At 37.9% G+C, this 25577-nt stretch overlaps 1 protein-coding gene across 2 annotated transcripts in view; it reads right to left on the reverse strand.

Moving 5' to 3' along the window:
- Positions 1–25577, reverse strand: part of pde4ba (phosphodiesterase 4B, cAMP-specific a) — a 123886-nt gene that overhangs the window by 92749 nt on the left and 5560 nt on the right. Inside the window, exons 1-2 of one of the 2 annotated variants that reach the window (XM_017420529.3) lie at positions 11853–12093; positions 11422–11669 (exon numbers count right to left, since the gene is read on the reverse strand). In XM_017420529.3, coding sequence (XP_017276018.1) covers positions 11422–11645 — 224 coding nt within the window. In that variant the 5' untranslated portion in view covers positions 11646–11669; positions 11853–12093. Of the gene's footprint in view, positions 1–11421; positions 11670–11852; positions 12094–19742; positions 19982–25577 lie in introns of those variants that run through there. The other variant, XM_025006870.2, reaches the window with a different exon arrangement.

Here is a 25577-nt window from a genome sequence, read left to right on the forward strand (position 1 = left end):
TTTACGCTATAAATGCATGCATTTTATTAAGAACATTAAACTATGCAACACATTTGATTAAGATTTCTAAAGCTATCAGTCAGTTTGATTTTGATAAAAAAATACATATTCTAGGCATTCACACTGGGCAAAGGGTAACAGGGTCATTAAGGAAGTGTGTATAGCTTTATGAAAAGGGCCTCTCACAGTTTGTGTGTGTGTATAAATCAATGTGACACTAACTAAACAGGCACTGCTGGAGAGCAGGGATAATGAACAGAAAAGGACTGAAGGCAAAAACTGAATCTTAATCATGAGGCAGACATGATGGAGCGAGGGGGAAAAGTGAGAAGGCAGGTGGAAAATTGTCTTTAAAAAGAGGCAAAACAGAGAAAGTTAAAAATGTTACACACAGTCAACCACCAAGTTAAACTATTTCAGAGATTTTAAAGATTCAAATGTTTTAAAATGTGTTCATATTTAACTAAGAAACCAACTATTAAACCTTCGGCAAACTTGTTCTCAGCCCAAAATGTCCTGTGAGATGACTCTGGAGTCTCTGAAGGCTGTAAGACGAGACACATCCAGCTCGTATATTAAAAAGGCAGCAGAGTTTTCCAGATTTTAACAAGAATATCAGCAAAACCAGTCATCTCTGCTTTGGATGGGTCAAATCTGAAATGGGTCAGTTGCAAATCTGAGAGTAGCCACGAGTGATCTGACAAAATTAACACACCCATGGGTACCTGCTCGGTCACTGTGTGAAATCTGTCTGCAAATGAAAACAGGAGAGAGACGGAGAGGACAGGGGGGATGAGTGGCTTTTGGATGAAAGTCTGGAGCCAGTATTTTCACTGCCAACATCCCAGCGTGAATAAACACTGACCAAATGGCTTCATGTGACCCTCAGGCCTGTGGTATTTAAAGGACACGGCACAGACACAGGAACAATCAGGTGCAAATTATTTTAAGAGCCATAATTGATGTTTGAAAAATTGAAAAGATACAACTGCATTGAGGTAACATTAAAAGAATTGAAAATGCACATGCTTAGTGGAGCAAACGGATCAACAGATGGCTGCCCAGAATGTTCTGAGATTACTTTATCCTGATTGTAATCATTTGACAAAACTGGACTGGTGTGAACAACAAACAGCACAAGACAAAGAAAGCAAAGATGAGCTTGGCTTCATATTGTCTGATCTCAAAGTGAATATTTGTCCGCAGGGTTTGTACAGCGACACATTTTAGGAGCAATGTCCTTCAGCAGTAAAACTGAGGACAGTGAAAGCAATTTGCTGTCAAACATTTTAATTTAGTGCTTAAATTGTGACATTCTTTTTTTGTATGCTAATTAAAGAACAGTCTGACATGAATACATAAAACTTATCAATCTCATCCATCAGACAGACATGATCTGGAGCAAACAGAAAAATTAAAACTCATGAATATGATATTGATTCAATCCACTGCAGGTAAAACTTCCATGGCTGAAAACTGAATTGTTTGTCTTTTTACATAGATTATACTTTGAATTTATTTAAGTTTATTTCTTCAGGAACATAAACAATATTATATCAAACACTGTAAATATTATGGCATTTGTTGGTAATTGCAAACTACCAGCCTGGTTAGGAATATCTTTATTACATATTTTAGGAATTGTTTTCTCTTAAATGTAAAGAAGACTTTGCAGGTTTGGAGCTAAAAGGAAAAAAGCAGGAGGTTGTGACAGTTTTTAAACGATATAATTTGCGGGACTTTACTGACAATCACTGTGTCATTAACTGGCAATGACTCACACAAGTAAATAGGCTTCAAAACGTGTCACTAGTTAAAAAAAACAGACTGCTGCAACTAATATCTGTGGATTTTTTATACATAATACTTGATGTTTTAATATCACGTTGCACTCATGCAGAAAGCTCATTACTTATATAACATTTTGAAAGTTTGTCTGAGCAACATGAAACAATCAGACAGACATGTTTTTAAATTCATTCAAATCTTTATGCTTGATTGGACAAGTACCCTCTTTTACGACTATATAAATAACAATTAGGATAGATTATAAAACATTTTATACCTCAGGCCTTGACCTCTTATAATGTATATGATGGGAAACTAACCTTTTAACCACATGCTCAATAAGGTCAGTGATTTGCTTTTCATGAGAAGTTTAGGAGATTGCATTATTTATTCTTTCATTTTATTACTTACACAATCAAAAGACAAAAACCTAACCATAAAGGGGATTATTAGGTCCTTAACGTATGAAAAGTGGACAGGACACACATTTGAGAACAGCACATTAACGCTGTCTGAAAATTATTTGAAATGACCACAGAAACTATGCATTTATGTTTTATCCCTGAGCACAAACTAACATTTAACCATCCAGCCTTTATACAAGGCCATTTTTATTCATGAGTGCACATCTACACACGCATCCACCCACGTAATGTCACTTCAGAAGACAGTCAACTTTGACAGATCCCTAAATTGTTTAATCCCATCCTAACCTAATCTAATACTTCTGTATTAGAACTAAAGAGTTGCTGTTATTGTGGCCTTGTTTTTTTGTTTTTTTACAAGGAGGTAAGATGGACCTCACAATGATGCTGCGTAAAACACTTCTCGATATGAGTAATGCAAGAGCACACACAGAGTTCCTCTCACACTGCATATCAGAGAGTGTGTGTGTGGGTGGTGGCTTCCTTGTAGGTCAGTGGTGACAATGAAGTGAAGAGACAAGGGATGCACACACACACAAGTTTGTTTTTATATTCTTATTAGGACTCTGCAGGAACATCCATTTATCTTCCATTTATTTCTGTAGCCTTAAACCTAACTATTACTAATACATGTGTAACCCTAACCTAAACTCAGTTCACACTTCAGCCCTGTGAACATATGAGGAGCAGGCTTTGCTTTCCAAATGTAGCAGTACTTCCTGACAAGTTGGTGTGTATAGGAGAAATACACACACTCACACATCTACAAGTAGAAATTAAAGGCAAAGCTGGACAAAGCAAATAAGCTCTGGCTGCTGTTAAAATGTGTACCCACATTCCTGTGGTCCTTCATAAAACAGAATAGGATCGTTTGGATCTGCAAAACAGTTTAATTTAACTCAGACTTACCATTTTATTTAGGCTGAAATAGATTTGCAAGTTTAGACAACTACCTAAAGGAGTTCTCTATTGGTTTGAAAATAAAGGTTCACACAAACAAGGGATTTTAATCAAAATTAACTATTTTTCCAATTAAATTAGCAGTCTTTTTGTTCATATTTCTAAGTTGATATATTAAATTAGATTTGTAGTGTTTGAGATAAACCAGTAAACTTTATCATTTTCAGTGTATTTGTGTTTCTGATGCCACATTGTTACACTCTGTTCCACAGGGGTTAAAAGTGTCAGGCAGGTGAAGGATTTGCAGGGCATTTTAGGTCAGAATGAAAAGTTACATGGGTCTTCAAGTTTAAGTCTTGACAATTCTTCCTTTCAGCTAAAATAACTTTTGATTATTTTTGCAACAACACTTCATTTTCAGATGCCACTGGCCTGTATTCCTTTGATAAGATACAACACAATGCAGCTCTGCCTCCTTTCTGCTTCGCTGAACACTGATGCCTGCTGAAAAAAAAAGATGCTGCCATCATTTCCTTCAGTCAGCGGGGTAGGCAGCAATCAAGTAGTGAATAATAGCTGCTTCTTTCTTTGAGCAGTCAGAAAGGTGACGAAGCAAAAAGGAAATGCACTGTTGTTCTGCTTACTTCAGCTTATACAAATGGAGCTTTAGCGCCTCTGTTATTAATGAACGCTTGAGCTCATCCCAGTGGGCTGAAAAGTGCCTTCAGCTGGTGCTTCACACTCTCACACGCACAAAGTCCTACACACCATCACAGGGTGAGGTCACAGCTGTACGTTCTGAGCATAAAGCTTTCTGACCAAGTTTGAAAACATGAACATGCATGCTTATCACTTAGAGACTAAAGAGTTAATGACTAAACTCATAGCTGTAGTTGCCAGAATAAGTAATGTATGACTAGATGTACTGTGTGTACCACCCACAGTACATACATAATTCTGTCCTCCAAGTCAGATGTAAAATGCCACTTATGTTTTGCTTCCTTGTGAGCATTTCATCTCAACCTTGCAAAGTATTTGTGCTTGGTTTTTCTTTTTTGGGGGGGTTAGGGGAGGATCTTACATCTTATTATTAGTGCTTCCAGAGAAAGAGAAATTTAAAAAAAGATAAAAAATATTAGCACCTGTATAGTAACATTTTCCAGTCTGAAAAAGTAATTTGAGATCAGTTATAAATAATTTAAAAATCACATCTGATGATTTCAGCTGAGGAGGAAGAGAAGGAAAAGAGAAAACAAGGGTCGCACGCTAAGGTGACAAAAAGGCTAATTTGCTGCTGCTAATTTAGAGTTCTTTGTGAACACATGAATGAGTGAAATGATGATCTGGAAAATGAAAATGTTGACTTTTACTGAAACAGACTCAAAGAAAGCTGTGAAAAAAGTTACTCTTGCGATATTATTTTTTTGTGCATTTTCTATTTCAGTTTTGAAAAATGTGATTTATTTTTCTGAGGATTGTCAAGCAAGTGCAGAATTAATTTATCATATTATTGATATTCTGGATCATCCATTGTATATCAAACAGGCCTATATTGTTAGGTAGGTACCCTTTAATTTTGATACTAAAAGTATCAAAAAGTCACTATTCTTTGTCACACGGTAAGTATCTAGTACTCAACATTACCAATCTCAGTAATCAACTAATAAATGTTGCTAAAATTGCTGTTTTTGTAGACCAAGTAAATTAAAATAAATGAAATGACAGACTGGTAAAGTAAGCACACAGAACTGTAACTTCTTTGCTTTATTGAAAAGAAAACCGAGTGTTGCATGCAAACTTAGACATTATGAGCTCATTTCAGATACAAGTTGCTAACAAGCTGTCCCAACATTTAGAATTTCTTGTAAATACTGACTACAAGATTCTTAAAAACTGTATAATTTTTGCACAAACTGGAAATAAAAATGAGATCTGAAAGCTTAATAAATCATGTGTCATCTCCACTCTAGAGATTCATCACCCATGGTGTGCTACAAATGTTCATCCTTTGAAACCCAGCATACAGACATGTTTTCATACACAGAAATGTTCACACATACACAGGCCTGAACGTTCAAACTCCTTCACCCGTCCGGAATAGTTAACTTTCTGCTTGGCTGCTTTGGTACAGAGACAAGAGAGTGAGATGGAGGGTGCTGGACCGAGTCATACAGAGTGAGCAAATAAGGAGGAGGAGGAGAAGGAACAGGAGGAAGACTGTTTCCAGACCTTTGAATTACTGCCAACATCACCAACTTCATCAGTGACTCAAAAAGATCTGGTGTGGCTGCTTCACTTTTACGAGGCTGGACAAATCCGTTGTAACTTTAAGTAGTTAGAACAAATTCAGATGTCAGTAGAAAGCATAAAACTAATACCAATATTGTTTTTGTTTAATAAAGACATTTCATATGATCAAAAATTGCTCAGTAAAAGGCTGTGACTTTTTAAGAACTTGGTCAGTTTAAAAAAATATAATTTATTAATTTGCTTTATTTGATTTTTTTTAAGTGAAAAAGCAGCATTAGGATTATGAGGAAAAAGATCATTCCTTTTACAAAATAAAACCAGATGTTTTACCAGACAACTTCAGCACATCTGTGGCTCATCCACGCTGATGCTGACAGACAGTTGTACGTGTCAGTGTCCATGTTGATACATTCACAATGTACCCATAGCTGACAGCCGTCACAAAAAATGCCCTTCTGGTTCGATCTTACTGGTTTTTCAAAGACTATGCATGAATACTTGGACGGCCCGAGGTTAGGGTGGGTACAACAATCACATTTATGAACTGGGGCCTGCTGGAAGAGGGGATGGAGCTCGACTGTGCAGCTGAGGTGCCGTGAGGTCAGGTCTGATGATCTCTCGTCATTAGCAAGTTAGCAGAAGCTGCTAGCAGCAGTTAGTAGCGAGCAGACTTTACTTTCTTCTCACCCTTGACGTTGATATGTCTCGGGTCAAGAAGCTTCAGCTGTTCGTCAGTTAGAGGCTAAACTTGGTGGTCAGAGAGATATTGTACCTTGTAGCTGTGACCTATTGTCTCATTAAATGAGCCTTGGCTCATCTCTGGCAGGTTGTGAGTGCCGTTTAGAGTTGACTAAAATATTTCCAATGCAAGTTAAATATCTGACTTAACAGAAGTCAGATGTTTGGGGTTCAAGTCATCACCCTGGTAACCAAAAGAGCTGAGATTACTTTGTGAAAAGGTCAAAGTAGTGTATACAGTATTGAGTATTTCTGGGACTACAGGCTAAAATAAACACTACAACAGACAGGCACAACCCTTCCCTTTGTGATTCGGTTCAACCAGAGCCCCATCATGTTACTTAACCGATGCTGCCAACACAGAGAGTTTATACTTAATACTACACCTAAAATCTGGTCATGAATACATAAATAGTTCCTACAGGCAAATTGTGACACAATGGCCAAGATTCTCACAGAACTACAAGATACATAAATCAAAATGTTGTACAAAAGAACAAAAAACATGTGTTAGTTCTCATTTTTTACAATCACTAAACTACGTGTCTTGAAGGATTTCATTATATATTTTAATATAATCAAGTTTTACTTTGATTTTCCTTTGTATTGAAATGTCTCTTGTCTCTCCATCTGTGTCCCCGTCTCTTACTCAAATGAGCAGTTGGCGTAAACACACTGGCAACAGCATTAACAATAATCACGTCAAGCCTTCCCTGACGCTCATGTAAAGATGATTTTGGGTGAGTCACAGAGGCAAGAAGAGAAAGAAACAAATCAATAGCAGACAGAGTGCTGGATTGAATAGTGCAGCCAGATGGATATTTAGGCTGACATTCAGGCTAAGGTAAATAACCCTGTGTGGATATATATACATACACACACAGAATGTGACATTTTCTTATCTCTGCTTCTTCAGTCCCTTTAGCTCTTGCTAGTATCTCTTCACCCCACTTAAAGCATCTGATGTACATCACACAGGAGGAGACCAAGCTCAGGATAAACACCCCCCTTCTATAGATAAAAGTCTGTTTTATGTGCAACAAAAAAAAATTACAGGTATTTAGGTTTAAAGTTCAAGTGTGTGTAAGGCCATGTTTTTTAGCTATATTCAGAATGCAAACATCTACTTGTAAAATTTATACATCAAAAGTGTTGCTGAGGAAAGGAAGCTCTCTTCTATATTTGTTCCCCTTTTGAAGTCATCTCCTGTCCTCCTATTCCCATCACAGTTTCTTACTTCCCCACCTCCATGTTTCTTCTTAATGTGCTTTTTGTGTGAGTTGAAAACAAGGCAGTTGTACCCCTCGGCCGGCCATCAAACATTTACATCATCTGGTGCTGTGGAGTGCAAACAGGAGAAAGACAGAAAGACAGGGAGGGGAAAGGAGAAAGGCACCAACAAATGACACAAAGAGGCATGGATAGGCGACAGGAAAATAGAGAGGAGCAGACAACAGACAGAGCAGAAGTCACACGAAAAAAGACCAGAGGGAAAGAGTGAAATTCAAGAGAGACTCAAATGGACAAAGAAACCATAAAAGACAGAGGCAGAAACAGAAAGGGAATGAGAAAGGGTTGAATGGTTCCAACAGCAGAGTCATTGTCTGCGTGCCTGTAGGTCAGAAGGTCATGACATGTCAGAGCACGACCAGAAAATGCTACAACACCAGAATGATCATTTAATATATTCAACCACTGAGGCGTGCAGTGTCATGTTTTGAATCAGATCGGATTAGAAAGATATTCACATTTATATTACCATATTACTGCACACCTAAAGAGATCCAGACATTTAAAGTCAATGAAAAAGGGACAATGGAGCCACTGTATTATAAAATACAATATTATATATATATTTAAATGTAAGCAAATTGCTCCAACAATTCACTCAATGTTTGTTGATTGCTCACACCCACTAAAATCTCAACAAGAAGCTTTTTTTTTAACCTCACAAGAAAAACAGAAAATCTGCATAAAAAAAACACTCAGTTGAATTTCTGGCTGTGATTTGTATGTGGCTGTTTTGTGATTGTGGCAATACTTTGATTCAGAGGGGTTTAGCAAAACATCACATACTTCACACGCATCACATATACTGGGACTACATCAGCGGCACTAAACTATAGAATTAATGAACACAACATTAACATTTTATAATCACCTGCTGCCAAAAGGCAAAGTGTTTTCCTGTGTGTGTGGAAGTCTGTTACCAAAATATCTCATAAACCACTGGATGAATTGTACTATAACTCTCTAAGTTATCCCTGGATCTGTATCTACAGCCTATTAACCTTTGACATCCAGGTGATTCAAGATGGCTGCCACAGCCAGCTGACATCATAAAGGACAAAATGTCTATAACTCAACTAAAAACTGATTTGAGAGTCATTCACAACACATTCTCTGTGTGACATCTCGTGATATCGCATGAAATTGTACACATTATTTTTAACGTTTGACCGTGGTGGATGATATACATTCCTTCAATGCTTGACCTTTTTCATTGTCGTGTTTTTGTCAAACAAACATGTCTAATTACACAAATCAGTTAGGAAACATCAGTATATCCACTTGTGAAACATATACTAGCAAGTCTTCAGTCTCAATTATCTCCAAATAGAAATATTTCCTAAATGTTTCTTAACCATTAACTGCTGATTAGTGGACAGGGTAGTTTAAAGATTTTTATGCATCTGACAATAATACTATGAGAGAAGTCATATTAGCCTGAGTAAAATTAAAGGCTACAGATTCAAGAGACCACAAACTTCACATTCTCAGCTGATGCATTCTTCACCACAAGTCATTCCTGAATATAAAAGTCAAACTTTCCTTAAGCTGAATGACATCTACAACATAAAACTTTAAGAAGAGCAGCTTTGATGTTGCAAGTATTTTAAAAAAAAGTTGTTTCTTTGTTTCTTTTTGTTTATATCTGTGATAATTAATGCAGTGCCAAATCTTACAGGAGGATGCACAACAACATTATTGCATAAAACCATTTTGTACATTGTTTTATTCTTAAAAGGTCAAGGACAAAGCCTTTGACTGAAGCATCTTTCTTTTTTTATTACACCCCCACCTCCCCTCTGGCACAGGTGGAGAAGCAATCAGGCCAGACAGAGTGCATGGCCAGAAAACCCTGAGGGATTTCTAGGTGGGGCTGTTTTTTGTGGGGGTTTTTTGGTGTGTGTGTGTGTTTTATTTTTTTGATCTCTTTCTCTCTCTTTTGGTATAAAGGGGTGATGAAATTTTATAGCATTACACAATATTTTTTATGACATGGGACAAAGCAAAGAGTGCAGTTATTACCCTTGTAAACTCGCTTCTTACTTTTACAAATCAAACTGTATTATTACATGGTATGGGTCTGTAAATTAAACAAATAAACAAGAAAAGCATTTTAAAAACACCTGTCCTGGTCATCTGGATCAATTATCATCTTGTTTTTGTCCATGCCATCTTAATTGCCACTCCACATCTTTCAGAGATGACTGAAGATTTTTTTTCCCCTATGGCTTTCTTACTGCTTTTATTATTCTCATTTTTCTATTTTTAGCATTTTGTAAGTCACTCTTAGCGCATCAGACTGAGTCAGCAGTTAGACCTCAATGTCTCATTCAAGGATATTTGTCATGAACTTGCCCGTTAATGGGCTTGACTGCTGGTTAATGGCTGTAATGGGTTTATTAGGTGTTGCCAGGTCCCTGGTTTGAGCTCATATGCTGGGGATTTATAAGAACAAACAAGAAAAAGAACATCTTTAATGATGCCTAAATAAAACCATTATCTGTGTTTTTCTCTTGCATTTCTCCCCTGAGCACACCCAACCCCCACCAGCCTGCACAGACAGAGGCTTTACAATGAAAGAGAGGAGACGTAAACAGACAGTCCCCATTCTGACTGTTGCTGTGGAGGGTGGAGATGGAACAACCAACCGTTGCATTCACAAATGCATTACGTGTGATCAAAAATCACCCACAAGATCCCACATATGGATGAAAATATATGCATACTTTCACACAGGCAAGAATTATAGCAGCATAAACATTATAGAAAAGGGCACACATGAGCTTTCTTCCATCAGACAACTCAGCATGTAGGCACAATATAGACAAGCAGATTAATATCTAAACCCATTTCCTGTCCCTCACATCCCACAACTGAGATTTTTTTTTCCAGCTCACTGCACATAAGCCACGATAAGCCTGCTTATCACTTAAATGTGTAACCCATTTCAGAGACTATGATCTATGTCTGAGGATGTATGAGAATTCTCCCTTTTCAAGATGATGGCTTTTACCTTCACAAACATAAAGAAACACAAAAATGTATCTTATCTTCAACTGCTCAATTTAAACAAAAAGTCACCTTGAGCTACTGCAGGGAAATTACGCCAGCTCTTTGATTTCCCTATAATCCACACATTGCATAACATAGCAAGCCCTATTTTCACATCTAATATGGAGCCTAGCTGCTGAGAAAGGAAGAGGTAGATCTGGTGGGGAGAGGGGATTTAAGGATGGGGATCATAGTGAAATATAAACTGTAATATCGGGTTCATAGAAAATAAATCTGAACGTTGAATCATTTATGTGGGATCATGTTGACTTGAGGATGTCAAAACTTCAATTTTAGTACGAGATTCTTATCTAAAGAAACCGCATCAGTGAGCCTACACTGCACATTTGTTGACTTTGCATCATATTTGTGTTGAGTAATGAAGACGTGTTTGCTGCTTAGGTGTGGGAGACAAAAAGAACCATCAGGTTGCGTAACACACCTGACACTCCCTGCACATAACAGCACTCATCCAAAACAAGATCTGATCAGCACAAACACACAGATTTCATTTGGATACTGGGAAGAGTTACACTACATGAATACTACAGGGGAGTGCAGCCTGCTGAATGTTATTTTATTGCATTATGTAACCTCCTAACCCACTGACAAATCACCACACAGCAGACCTACCCGATTTGTTCCCACCTTCCTTCATTTTCTGTTTTGCCCAAAATTGTCTATGCAATTTCCAAATCAATTCCTGTCTGTCTGAATCCAAGATCTCACTTAATCCCTTATTCTGTCTTTTTTCCTCCAAGTCATTCTTTCTCTTCATTCTCTCCTAATTCCCCAACCCGTTTATGTCCCTGTACCATCCTCCACTCGTCATAATTTTCTTCCTTTTGCTAGTTTGTTGTCATCCCTTTAAGTCACATCTGTTACACCCTGAAATGTTTTCTTCCATGCTTTATGTATGCCTGTTTCAACTCCATTTATCTCCCTTTCACCCCCATTGTTGAGCACCCACTGGCCTTACCAGGTATGAGCCACAGTGAAGCGCCGCCTCTGTCGGATGCTCTTGTTCACCATCAGCTTACGAAAGAGGCGAGGAGAGCTTCTCGGGGACAGTTTGGGAGACGTGGCACCCCTTCTGCCTCCTACCATGCCAGGCATCTTCGGGGGTTCCAGCTCCAAGTGCATGTGCTCCTTGAATGTCCGGATGCATGAGTCCATCTCGACGCTCAGCTCGTTGGATGACATACCTGCCAGCTTGAGTTGAGTCCTCTATGACAAACAATCAGTCCTCTGTGAAAGTCTAAAATAAATATGCACGACTTCTGTCCAACAAGCAAGTCATGTAAAATTTTTATTCTCTTTGCTTTACACAGAAACAGAAGTTTTTACTATGTTGCAGAAAAAGATGAGGCAACCTCATACAGACATTCACCCAGGAAAAGGCCAGCATACCGTTTTGTTGTTTGTGTAGATCTGCTTCCGTTCTTCGTTGTTCCCCCTGTACCTTGTTTTTTGCAGGTTTAGGGATTAGCCAGCCAGCAGCCGTGCCCTCTGCCTCTCTTTTTGTTGACTCATGCCTTCGTGCAGATCTTTTGCTCATCTGAGGCTTTTAGATGAGCTTCTCCAGCAGGATCATGAACAGGGAAAAAAAATCTTCTCAACTCCTGTGCTCTTCCATCTCTCTCCCCTTGTCCTCTTGCCTGTGAAGTGCACACCCCTGTAGTTCTGTCACTGATGGTGCCTGCTAAAACGCACACCTCAGTCCATCCAGGTAGCTTGACGTTGGAGGATCTCCCTTATGAAATATTCAGAATAGCTGAAAACTGCTCTCTGCCTTCTCCTGTCTCGCTCTCCCTCCATCAACCACTGCTTGACTGACCTCCTCTCTCTGCAAACAACCCCCACCTCTCTCCTAAAGGCACTCCTGGTGTGGCACAGAGTGACTCCCGCTATGCTGAGCCTCAAGTCAGACCTCCCTTCACTCGCACAGTCAGAGCAGTGAGCAGAGCAGAACACAGCTTGCAAGCAAATACTTCCCTCTCTGTTTCATTCAGAATATACGCAAGGAAGCCAGAGCGGGCACACAGCAGACGTAAGCCACGCCCCTGCTCATTAGGATTGGCCAGGGGTGGTTGTGACGACAAGCGGGCAGGCACAGTAACAGGTAGTCAGATTTATTTTTATTTTTTATTTTTTTTAGCTTGGGTTTGCAGTAATGTTGCTGATTATATTTTGACCTTTTGTGGCACCGGCAACTAGTGAGGAGGAGCCAAGAGGAAAAGACAATTTAGAGGGGAGATAAATGCAAACAGCTTAATGAGGATTACTGAGGAGAAACATACACACAGCTCAAAGGTCAACTGATTCAAATGAAAACTCCAAAGTATGCATTCATGCTACAAAATAGAGTTCTTTCCCAGCTTGACACCGAACAAATATTTTCTCCTCATTCTTTTTCTATAGAAGCACACAGAGTTTGTTTCTCTCAGACACAAACACACTGTAACCATTCCACTTTTTTCCAACCATAACTACCTCCGTCTGTAGAGAGGAAGAACAATCATATAAACTGTACAAACACATTGGATTATTTTGAATAATGCAAAGAGAAAAAAGGAGGAGTAATGCCCTGAAGGTGGAAAGGCCATAAAGATAATGAGGGGGGGATGAGAGGAGAAAGAATGTCAGTGTGATAAGTGATGGAAACGTGAACACTTGCCTGTCTGCTATTGGACTGATTTGTTTTGGTAGTGAGTCACCGGTGATTCTGAGCAACAGAAGCAGAGAGAGCCTGCTCACTAAAGATCTTGCCAAGAAACCCCTTAGAAAATTCTTTTACAAGTATTTATAAAAAAAACAAAAACACTCATAGTATCTTGAGATGACAGAACAGCAGATTTATTTATCATCAGACAGGACTCAGATTTTACAATTTAAGTCCATATTTTTGTACCTTTCCTTTAAGTCATCTGGGGAATCCTTAGAATAAGTGAGATTAAGTAGAAATATGTGCTTTAAATTATTAATGTAAGACCAGAAAGCCTAACACTAAGTGCTTTATTAAGTAGTGCTTTGAGATATGTGGTGCTGTAAGAACACAAAAAGAATCACAAACAATATTGATTCTTAGTTGGTGTTGTGCTCATTTTTAATTTGTCTTTGGATATTTACATTTGAAAGTGGAATGAGATTAGTCAGTGAATTATGAACCCTTTGACCTCCTGTTGGCAGGTAAAATCAGAGGTATGACAATCAGTACCAAATTTCAAACATTTTATGCTTTGACGTATTTCTAGTAAGACAATAAAAACAATTTAGGGAATAAAGCAAGCAGTTAAATATTCTCATATTTGGTAATATCTGAAGCATTTTTTACTTTTTATTATTATTTTTTTATAATTCTCAATTTGAAACATTTAAGGCGCAGTGAGAAACCTTCTTAAGTCTTACTAACAGCAATGTAATTATCAATAATTAATTGAATAAAATACAAAAATAGTAGCAGCCTAAAGCCTTTTCTGCTTTGAAGTGCTTTGCTTCTTGGTTTTGATTGCTGATGCGTCAAACTGATCCGTGTAAGTTGTGGCGCTGTTACAGAACTGAATCTAACTGGATTGATTTATTTATATGCTCGAATAATTTGTTGTTGTATTTCCATTTTACTAAAAAACAGATCATAACATTAACATTTTATCAGTAATTATGCCTCACTAACATTTAAGAATCTGCTTCCGTAATGTCAGGAGAAGGCGCACGTTTCCGGCCTCCCATGATGAAACCCAAACCAATCAGCAAGACCATCCTTAAAACCTGAGTGTGTGTTGGAAAGAAAGAAGATCCCGGTTGTCACGGTGAGTGTATGGGTCAGCTGGAGGTAATGGGGAGAGCATGGGATGGATTTAGGTCTTGAGATGAGAGCCCTTAATGTAGTATCTCTGGTTACATAAAACTCTCTCATCCTTGTTTCCTCTGTCACACTCGATCTCTCTCAGATAACTGAACACAAGCCTGCATTGTGGCCTAGATTAGAGCTGTGCTTTTAATTAAAAAAGGGGGCTACAAAAATTTTAAAAAATGAAAAATTAGAAAGCACAGGTGAGCAAAGAGCAGGAGCCAGTGGGTCATTAGTCACAACTAAACCCAAATAAACAGTCAATACTAAAAACAGTAATGAGGTTGCAAGTCTCAAAAGGTCTAAGAGAATATCTGCTAGCATAATAACAAGAACAGCATAGCTTGAAAAAGAGATTGAAATGTCTGAAAAAGGCAATGTAAGGCCCATCGTCCCAGATTTATGTGTGGATTGTCTAGGTTTATGCAAACATTAAAAAATGTTTTTGTTTGCTCACAACTTAAACACTAATTTCCAAGTTTTATTTTACATTTACACTCACATATAAAGATTTTTTAAAAGACAAAGTAAACTTCAAAGCTTATAAAACTGCAAAAGGACTTCCACTGAATGGAGTTTATCCATTTATTACCTTATTTAAAAATATTGTAAAATTAAAGTTGCATTTTTAATTGTTGATGGTTTTTATCCAGTTATGTCAAATTTCTCCCCACAGATTAAAAGCAGAGCTGCACTTTATACAAACACCTCATAAAAGTTAATTATTAGCTGAAAGTTCACAACAACGCAAACGCAGCCGATGTGCGTAATTTGTCTGCCTTTGTCTAAGCTTGCTAAACTGAAGAAGTGTAAGATCCACCATCTTCCTGCTGGCGGTGTGGATTTACCAACACCCACACAAAAGCTGTGTGGAACACCAGGGGAGAGGGCAGCGCTCAGAAACAAGCTGCACACACAAAGCACAAAGTCTGACCTGGGCTATTATGACTAGGCATGAAAACACTTGTGTATTGAAAAACAGCTTGTTGGGGAATCAAAAAAATTTAAAAATTAAAAACACCAGTTTTATTAAGACTGACAAGTTTGATCATTACCAGGTGCACGACTTTTTGTTCCTGTGCACTAAATATGAGAAAACTGATAATGGATATAAAAACTGGAGGAAAATATAATCAAGCTTTTCTAATGCACGCCCAAAATATGATCCAGCTACACAAAAACTATAATTTATTGCAAACGAAACATATCAATTTTCTCATATTTTCTATCACTGTTTCAGAATTTTATTCTATTTTTTCATATTGTGTAAGAGCTTTTTGAGTTACTCTAAAAATATGTTTAAAGAACATTTTAATCCTGAAATGGGTACAAGTAGAACAGAATTTTAAGCACTGACATTTTCTCTAGGGGAACTGTCTGTTCATCCATTCCTGTTGGGCTTCTTTATGCCATTTTCCAAAAAAGAGAAAAATAAATTTATTTTTTGGTCAAAAGCACAGGGCACAAAATGACAGCTCCAAAAACAGGGCAAACACGGAAATCTAAAAAGTAAACCTCAAGGTCATACAGTTATCTTATCCTTTGTCGTTAACCTCTGTCAATCAAATCTCTTAGCTTCACTGCTGGACAACAAAATAAGCAGAGAATGCAGTTTTGCAAACAAAAATAGGCTGACATTTTCAAAGACTGTTCATTTAAAATGTAGCCACACAGTTTGTTGGTCACCTGGTTGCAAATAAATTCACCTTTTTTTTCACTCACTAGTGACCGACAGTTGCAGCTCAGTTAGATACTACCTTATAGTTAGAAGCAAGCATGAATGAGATGTCAAACCGCCTTGTTTCACATTTAAGAGTTTTATCACATTTGAACTTTAAGTAAAGCTGTGAATGTGGTATGAGTGTAACATAAGACAGCTGGATGAATTTCTTGTTGATACACAGCTCTTCACAAGGTCACTGATGGGCCACTAAAGAGCCTTGTTTGACCACTCATCAGCACCGTTAAATAAACGGTGCTGAAAACATGATGAGTTTTCCACAATGAAATGAACAAGAGATGACAACCATAAAACATTGTTTAACACGGTGTCAACAGTGGAGACATGTTTATATTCTAACCCATACTGTAATTGGAAAAAACTGAAACTTTCCTGTTTGCAATTAAAAATTCAAATACAAAATTCTGCTTATTAAAATTGTGTTGCCTTATGTCTAAAGTGAGCTTATGTGTAACTTTAAATCCCTTACATCTCATTTATCATGCAAAAGCCAACATATTCACAAAACACTTTCAGCTTTGTCATCAGACTCAGCTCACACACTTAAATCTTCAGCTTGACAGTTAGGTTTGCAAACAACATCCACATGACAACTGAAGGAGCAAACTTAGAGTTGCCTTCTGCTCCAAATCGAGCTCAAGAAGAGGCACAAACACACACAGACACACACAAAGATTCAAAATCAATCTCAGCACAGAAACAAATGTGTACATCAGCAGGAAAAATAATTGAATCTAAAAATAACATCTTGCTCCCTCCTCCCTGCTTCTAACATTTACACAGCCACTTCAATAAGAAGAGGGGATCAAGTTGACAGATGAGGGGATGTGCATCATAAGAACACATACATACAGGTACAGACTCAAGGATTGGAGAGGTAGGAGTATTTATACATGAGAGCCTTGAGAAAGGTTCTTCTAACCATTTACATTTTGCGGAAGCGATGCTTAACATAACTTTGTGAGAGGGCTTCTTATCCCTTAAGGCCTCAGGTGTTGTGTACGTGTGTGCTCATATCAGGTTGCAATGGGCTACATCTGCAGGAGCACCACCAAGATTAGCAATGACTGACATGCACCTCACCTGCTATTAAATCTGTGGTTGTCAGAGCAGAGCATACTCACACCGATAAAAATCACTTTTAACAGAAATATAACATCATCCATCCATCCATCCATCCGTCTTCTACCGGGTCGCAGAGACAACAAGTCCAGGAGAGAAACCCAGACCTCCTATTCCTCAGCAACACTCTCCAGCTCCTCCTGGAGGATCCCTCCAGTGAGTCAGTGAGTTCTGGGTATGCCTCAAAGTTTCTTCCCACTGGGACATGTCTGAAAAACCTCCACAGAGAGGCATCCTAATCAGATACCTAAACCACCTCAGCTAACTCCTTCCAATGTGAAGGAGCAGCGGCTCTACTCTGATACTTGAACTCCTCCACATGAGGCAGAGAGGCAGCATTCCATCCATTTCCAATTAAGAACCAACTGCACCTTGAGAGCCTGTCCATTAACACCACAAACAGGATCAGAGACAAGGGACAGCCCTGGCAGAGTCCAATCTGCACCGAGAACAAGCTCAACTTTGTGCCAAGAATGCAGACACAGCTCCTGCTTTGGTTATACAGGGACCGGATAGCCCTCAAAAGCAACCCAAACACTCCATACTCCCACAAGACCCCCCGCAGAATGCCTCGGGGAACACAGTCATAAGCCTTCTCCAGATCTACAAAACACATGTGGACTGGAGTCAAACTCCCATGACCCCCTTAGCAACCCCACGAGGGTAACATCAAATCAGACTGAATCAAATATAAGAACACATATGTTTAAGAGGGAAAAATATTAAAACTAGACCTATTGAATACAGGTACAAACTGAACTCGTTCAAGATGATTATTTTTCCAACATTATTTGACATTAAACAGTGCTTTCTAAAATGTTTAAAAATAACTGGTTAGACCCTTAGCAAAAAAAGCCAAAGTATATTTTCTTTACTGTAAGTCAAGTTTACCAGTTTAGTGAGCCCGTCTCTCTGAATTTACATTAACCCCCAACTCATCTTTTGAAGTTTTGCCCTTTAATCCAACTCTGGTTTGTGTTCCTGCATCCAGTCAGGCGTAAGCACACTGCCCTCTTCTGGTTGTAACAAATACTGCAACTTTGGGACTTTTTGTTTCCTTATTTCACAGTATTTCAACTTATAAAGAAACTGATCAACAAAACATATTACCTTCATTTTGGAGGTGAGCTGCCCCAACCAAATTCCATTTTTAAATGTTTTTTTTCTTTTATGTGACAAAGTAATACTAAGCATTCCTAAAATGTACCATTGTTTCTTTTCTTAATGATGACATGCATACATTTAACTACAGTGCTAATTAGTGCTGATCAGCACCAGCCTCTCTCTTACTCATGAAGCCAAGATTAATAAAACACTCAGCAGCCTCAAGAACTCATCAAGGGGCTCCAACTGTACTGAGATCTTACACACACACACACACACACACACACACACACACACACACTAACCCATATGGTACTCAAGTGTCTCGCAAAATCAAGACTGATTAATTAATTTAGTAAAAAGCATGTCTCAGTCTGAAGCAACTGAATAACTCGCTCCTCATCAAGGTTCGGACACTTGGTGTTTGTCGGCTGAAACCACACGTGCATGTGAGTGAGTGTGTGTGTGTGTGAGAGAGAGAGAGAATGAATACATAATCATGTCTGAAGGCATGGAGCATAAATAATGAAACAAGGGAGTATCAACTTTGACAGGGTGAATGCAACCTGAAAGCTAAATGGTGAGGTGAGGGAGATACTTTACAGCTCTGTCGACAGAACTGGATCTTCCGTAGAACTTGAGTTTAATGTCTGTCTGAAGGAATTAGCAGCTTCAAACATCTTATTTTAATCAGCTTTAAGGCCACACATATGATTTTAAATGACTGATCGTGTAGTATAGTTTTAGGTGTCACAGCACAGTGCAGTGACTAGAAGCATGATGGTTTTGATGGAATACATGCTGAATAAAACTTGGCCAACTTCACTTTTTAAACACTTTTGAGTGTTTAAATGTACGACTGTACCGTAGACGTCAGCGCGGGAAAAACGCCACAGCATCTCTCCTGTTTGCCTGTTTGTCAGGTGATCAGCTGTACCACCACTCAAACTATATATTTCAACAAATACAATCATAACTTGTTTTGCAAAGAAAATTTTGCTTCAAGCTGTATTATTTTGAAAACAATAATAGAATAAAACATATTTAATCAAAAGGCAAACTTGTGGGTTTTTTTTTTCTATGAACAATGTTTTTAGATTTTTCTGAACAGGTGATCATGTGTCTGATTGACCAATCAATACTGTTGATACAGTAAAGGAATAAGATTTTTTCAAACACAGTCATTTCCCTATAAATTAATATAAAGCTGTAAAGGATATGTGACTTACTAATGCCTCTAAATGTTCAGATGGTGCAGCAGTGTCACCAGAAAATCAACACCAGCCTGGAGGCCTGTGGATTTTAATGGTTTTCATTCCTAATTTGTCCTGTTTTTCCATGGAATGTCAAAATGGTGTTGAATATTAGAAATGCCAGGAAAACAAAACATCAATGTCAACGTCTCAGATATGTAAAAAATCAGATATGGGTTTTCTTGGCTGTAAATTAAGGAGTTGAATGATGCACACGCAGTTACACCTACCTATCTGGGTCCACAGGTGTGATGTCGATCCTGGGAGGAGCTCCAAATGGGAGAGATGTTGGCCTCGGCATGATCTCATATTCTGGCGTCCGTGACCTTTCCCCTTGACGCCATGACAGCGGGGGTAGCTGCAGGTTACCCGAAAAACGGCGTCGGCCGCGGCACAGATCAACCCCAAGAGTGCAGGAAGGAGAAGTGAAAGACTCACTAAGGCAGCAGTCCGGAGGCTCCTTGCTGTCCTGGATAGATGACAGAAAACAAGACAACAAGAGCATAATCAAGGTTATTAAATGAGTTGTCCTAAGATATTAAAATAGGCAATAGTTTATTCAACATAATCAGTTTAGCCACTAGGTGGTGCTAGAAGCTTGAGCTTCACTAAAACTGTAGCACACAAAGACCTTTTTCTTTAATAATCTGTTAACACACAGAATTTCTATTCTGGGGATTATTGTTCTTACTCAGCCCAACATTTTGTGTCAGATTATTGCACAAAATACTGTTAAAGAAACAAAACTGTAGAACTTATTTTAAAAATTGCATCCCAGTAGAAAATAATGAATGATTTTCATTTTCCTTTTTCACATTTTTAAAATGCAATTTAAAACTAAATCCACTGCTCAATTTAACTGAACAAATGTAACTATTCACCATCTAAATGTTTTCTTAGCTTAACTGGTTCAGGGACATAAATGAAAGTATTTCTTTATCAAATATACAGTCAAATTTACATTTAAGTCAGCAGTGCTTGGTAAATCTTGACAAGCAAAAAAAAAAAAAAAACTATATGCCTTTCTAATTGGAGACAGATGTGCACAGCGAGTTAAACAAGATGTTCTCATGTATTACAGGTAGAACCCTTGATTTCCAATTAGAAGCTGGATGGTCTGAAATTTTGCACCATATTTATCAAGCATCTAAACACCGCTCAACGGTTTATGATCACTGTAAACTCTTTCAACTCTGTCTCATTCATTTCGATGTGCTTGGGTTTTTAAGTTACAAAAGAAAAAAAGATTCAGCCTAAAAAAAAAATAAAACACCTTGCAGCACCACAGCATGTGCTCAGCATCAATCAAGAGGCATGCTGGGAAATCACCTTCATCTGCAACATATACAAGCCTCAACACAGTGACATAACGACACCCCCAGGCACCGTCTTAACCTCCACACAGTGTCACACAGGCACATTAACCAGGACAGGCTTGGAGGAACTCAAAATGAACATTACGTTTTGTTTTCAAGATATTTAAAATAAAGAAAGCAGCAGATTCTGTAATGTCAGTAAAGTCAGTTGTTACCCTGCAGTTACATCAGTCCTCCTCATTGTCATAAATGTCAAACAACAAATAACCTTCAGGCTTTCCTGTTTTCAGGCCTGTCTTGTGCAGATTCAGGTAAATATGGAAGCAGTGCCTGGAAATAAAACAAAAAACAAAAAACACAGTGCCTTTTTTAGGTTTATATTAACTTCCTTGTAACCCATATTCGAGTAAACAGCCTTTCTGGGAGAGTTGCCTTCTCTACCTACTGATGGCTTCTGTCCATTACAAATCTGCACCTTTCCAGCTATCAGGATGATTAAAGCCACACTTCATTCACATTTCCTTTCAGCAGTGTGGAGGCTGACTATCTTTGTCCCCAGAGACTAACTGAAGTCTGATGATCAGTGCTAATAGCCAACAAAAATACTGAAAACTGATCAGCTTTAAAGGTTTGTAGCAACAGAAACAGCACATTAAAATCCATGCCTCGAGCTATGTCTGTCACACCTTTAGATTATAGTTTGTCTGGATTTTATCTTTATGCACAGAACTACTCGTCTCAAAACACAAAATTAAAAAAAATTATTTTCTTTACTTCATGAAAAAACAAAACTTTTTAAAATGGTATTGTCATGGTTTGAGCGTGACGATGGTTGAAGGACCCGAATGCAGAACAAAGAGGCAGGCGGGCATGTCGTGGGCACAAAAGTTCTTTATTGACAAAAAGAAACTAAACTGGAACAAACTTAGCAAGAGCTGAAAGCAACTGCAATACCACAAAAGCAAGGGAAAGATGAGGGGGAAGATTACAACTAACGCACTGCAGGAGGTATGATTAGCAAACAAAAAAGACAAACTGAAACAACCAAAGGAGCGAAAAAAGCTAAAGCGAATAATGAAACAAGTAAAAGAGTACAACTAGAAAAAGAAACAGAACAAAAAATAAAATTGTGAACTAAAAAGCAATGATAAATTTAACAACAGCAGACCTTGAAACCATAACAAGCTAAAAAAAAATAAAAAAGTCCTACCCAGTCACATTCCTCAGCATATGTACAAACCAACATGTTCTTAAATATCATCTTGGACCAAATTTAATTAAGCAACAGGAGTTAATTTAGCCTTAAAATGTCTCTTTAAATATAAATGTAATAAAAAAAATAAATCATTTGGACTTCTTCTCTAAAAGCCAAGCAGAACATACCTAAATCAGAATGGCTTTTATTTTCTAGGCCAACAGAAATGCATTGCAACAATCAAAAGGGAGACATTATGTAATGAAATTCAAAACAATAAAAATCGATTTGTGGCACTAAAATGGCTTCACTGCTGAGCCGTCTTTCAAGTTTAATAAAGCAAGAAAATGATTTTAATTTAAAACAGCAGAACCAATACTGTGGGGCAGAGAGAATGATAGGGAGATCACCTGGGTTCATTGTGCATTTGGCCCTTATTCTGTTTTTCTTTGTAAAGCCCTTTAGTAAATTTATAACCTCCCGTCTCTAACAGTGATACTGAAGAGAAGAACTGTGCCACGCTGGCTCCTTATCAGTACACCCCTCCCCTTATTCTTACATGTTTTCATGTTGTACAAACTATTTTAATTATTTTTATAGGTAATAAACTGCATAATTTTGTTAGATGCACCACACAAGTTCTTTAAAACATGAATCATAATCTTCTACAGGAAGATGTCAGGCTGAGAACACCATGACTGCAGAAAAATCATGGATGAATCATTTCTCCTTTTTTAAGTAAAAAAGAAACAGTTTTTCTTTTTCCTTACGCAAAATTGGAAGTAGCAAGTCGTTGACTGACTGGATGACGCACGAGACAGATATACGTGTGAAAGACTGAGTCAGTTCAACTGGTGTCGTGAATCAGACTCAAAATTATGGCCAGATTTTCAATCCCACAATGTACATTATATAAGATTTGATTAGAACTAGCATCATATACCTTCTTTTAAAAACTTTACCCTATTTTCTCAATGTATCGGTTTGTGTTTGAAATCTGTTGTAATTACCAGGCATCTAGGAAAACTTTAAAGATTTCTTCTTTTAAACTAATGTGTGGCTGCCACAGCATGTTTTTACTGCCATAAAAAAACAAAAATCAGGCAGAAAATTTCAGTACTCTTAAACATATGTGCCATCTTCGGCCCTTTTGGATCTAAATTGTGATAAAATTGAGGACTCATTACCATGTAGACTTATTCTGAGAAACCTTGAATCATGACACATGGCAAAAATATTTAAGATATTATGACAGAGTGCTGTCCGGACACATTAGCTCAGTAGCACTGGTGCATTTTCATGCCTGCTGGATTCTTCAACAAGAAAACGCTCCATCAGGATCAACTCAAAGAACAAGACAAAGTTGACGAGACATTGACCCTCTAGATCCCAGTCCAATTAAGCGTACACCAGGAGTGATTCACGGGTGTTTCACTCAACTGCACACAGAAACCAAACCATCAAGATACTCCAAAAGGCACTTTGGTGATAAAGGGAAATCACACAGTATTGTTCAGGTAACTTTTAACCGTTTACTACAGTCCACTTTTGTGGTGGTAACACTTTAAATCAACTCCAGTTAAGCTCCATCATGTGGTTCATGAGATATTTTATTAACAGACACACACACAAGCATAGAAACTAAAACAAAGTTCTATTTATGAAACTGAGTTGCCTCCTGTGTTAAATGTTTTGCTTTTTATTCCAGTAATTCACCATAATTTCCTCCTGTAACATGTTTCATCTTATTTACATAATTATTCCAGCATCCAGAGCTCCCATAAACACGTTGTTTTGGTGACCAGCTGATGCATGTGAGCTCTGACACGAAAACAGCCACAAGCCTCGACGCATGTTCAAATGACCATATTAAGCAATTCTAAAAAGTAAATGCATCTAAACAAAATAAAACTATAAAATTAAGGTTGTATCTATCATTTTTGGAAATATTGTTTGGATATTTTGGGGATTTCTTCACAAAAGCTCACAATACACTTTATTTAGTCAAATCGATGTATCTAGAAGAACTTGACATTTGCTTTTCTCTGATTTTCACTCTGAGCCAAATAGAAAAATTAATATTTTATTTTTCAAATAACTGCTTTTATAAAAACATTTACCATTAGTTGTCTTCTATCGTCTCAGACTGAGCATAATGCATCTCAGGGAATCTTTGAAGTCCTTTCCATTTATCGCTCACCCCACCAACACTGATCCCTCTGTGTTACTGCCATTTTGACACCAAAGCAACAACACAGCAGGGAGGAGATGAGCAGATGAGCTCAGAAAACAACACCTGTTGCCCTTCAGATGAAGTGAAAGAGGAGCAGGGAGCGAGAGGGGGAAAAAAGAACGAGGAGGACAGCTGATCGTTGACAGGAGGTAAAAAGGTAAAACAGAGAGCGGAGTGACTGACAGGATAAAAGCAAGCAGGGCAGGAGCAGCAGGGGTTAGGCCATGACAGAAAAGCTTAAAGAGAGAGATGAGTGAGGCACGGAGGGTGTGAAGATAAGAGAATTAAAGAAAAATGAGAGAGTGTGAGAGAAAGAGGAAGAAAATACTTCTACAACAACAACTGAAAAGGACAAGTGTATAAAATAAGATATCCATCTAAATAATGGCTTCTAACAATATGCACAAGCATCTGTGCAATCTTTTATGCATGTGACAACAAGCGCCCACATACACATTCTAAAAAATACCAAAACACATGGTTTGAATATTGCTTTGGGGTTGTTCCCGTTATTGTTGGACACATATCTGATTTGTTTCTGGTTCGTTTCAATTTAAAATGTATGCATTGCAACGCTGTCAATTTAGTAAATATGCAAATGTAAACAGCAGAAACAGTAAAGTAATTCAGCAGTTTGTTTGTTTTTTTTAAAGAAAAACACAAGATTGAAAAATTACTTTGAGTTTAATGACTGTTTCACATGTTTTCAACAAAGACAGTCTTGTCTTTGGATACAAGGTCTTTTCAGGATTATCGCTTCCTCTTGGTTGGATTTATAAGTTGTTTAAAGTGATGAAATATTTCTCTGAAGATGACAGAGGAAGAGGATATTAATAAAACTGTTTGGTGAATTATTGTGCCTCCCGTTTTCTTTCATCATCATCGCTATGAAGTAATGTGATTTCTTTGTCTCCAGCAAGAAAGAAAATAAATTGCCTCCTTTCCCTCTACCCAGCAAAACACATGGGATGTGATAATGTTTAGTTTGTCAGAGGTTTACGCACAAAAACATGTTGGGTACAAACTGTTAAAGGCCATGTAAATAATTTTAGCTTCACGCATTTAATAAGCAGGCAGTTTATTACAGGAACAAGAAAGCAGATGCAGCAGAGACGGAGAAACAGATTGAGATTCAGATGGAATCTATCCTCTTTATCTGTTCATGTCTTTCTATTTCCAAACGACAAAGCAGTTTGACCACTTATATGTTTGAATGTATAGATAACCGATTTTGATGATTAATTTAAAGCTGAAGTCAATTTCTTTGCAGGAATGCCACATCCATAACGTAACAGGCTCTCAGTTACAACTCTCCTTTAAT

The sequence above is a fragment of the Kryptolebias marmoratus genome, linkage group LG24 (genome assembly GCF_001649575.2).
Source record: "Kryptolebias marmoratus isolate JLee-2015 linkage group LG24, ASM164957v2, whole genome shotgun sequence".
NCBI classification, from domain to species: domain Eukaryota; kingdom Metazoa; phylum Chordata; class Actinopteri; order Cyprinodontiformes; family Rivulidae; genus Kryptolebias; species Kryptolebias marmoratus.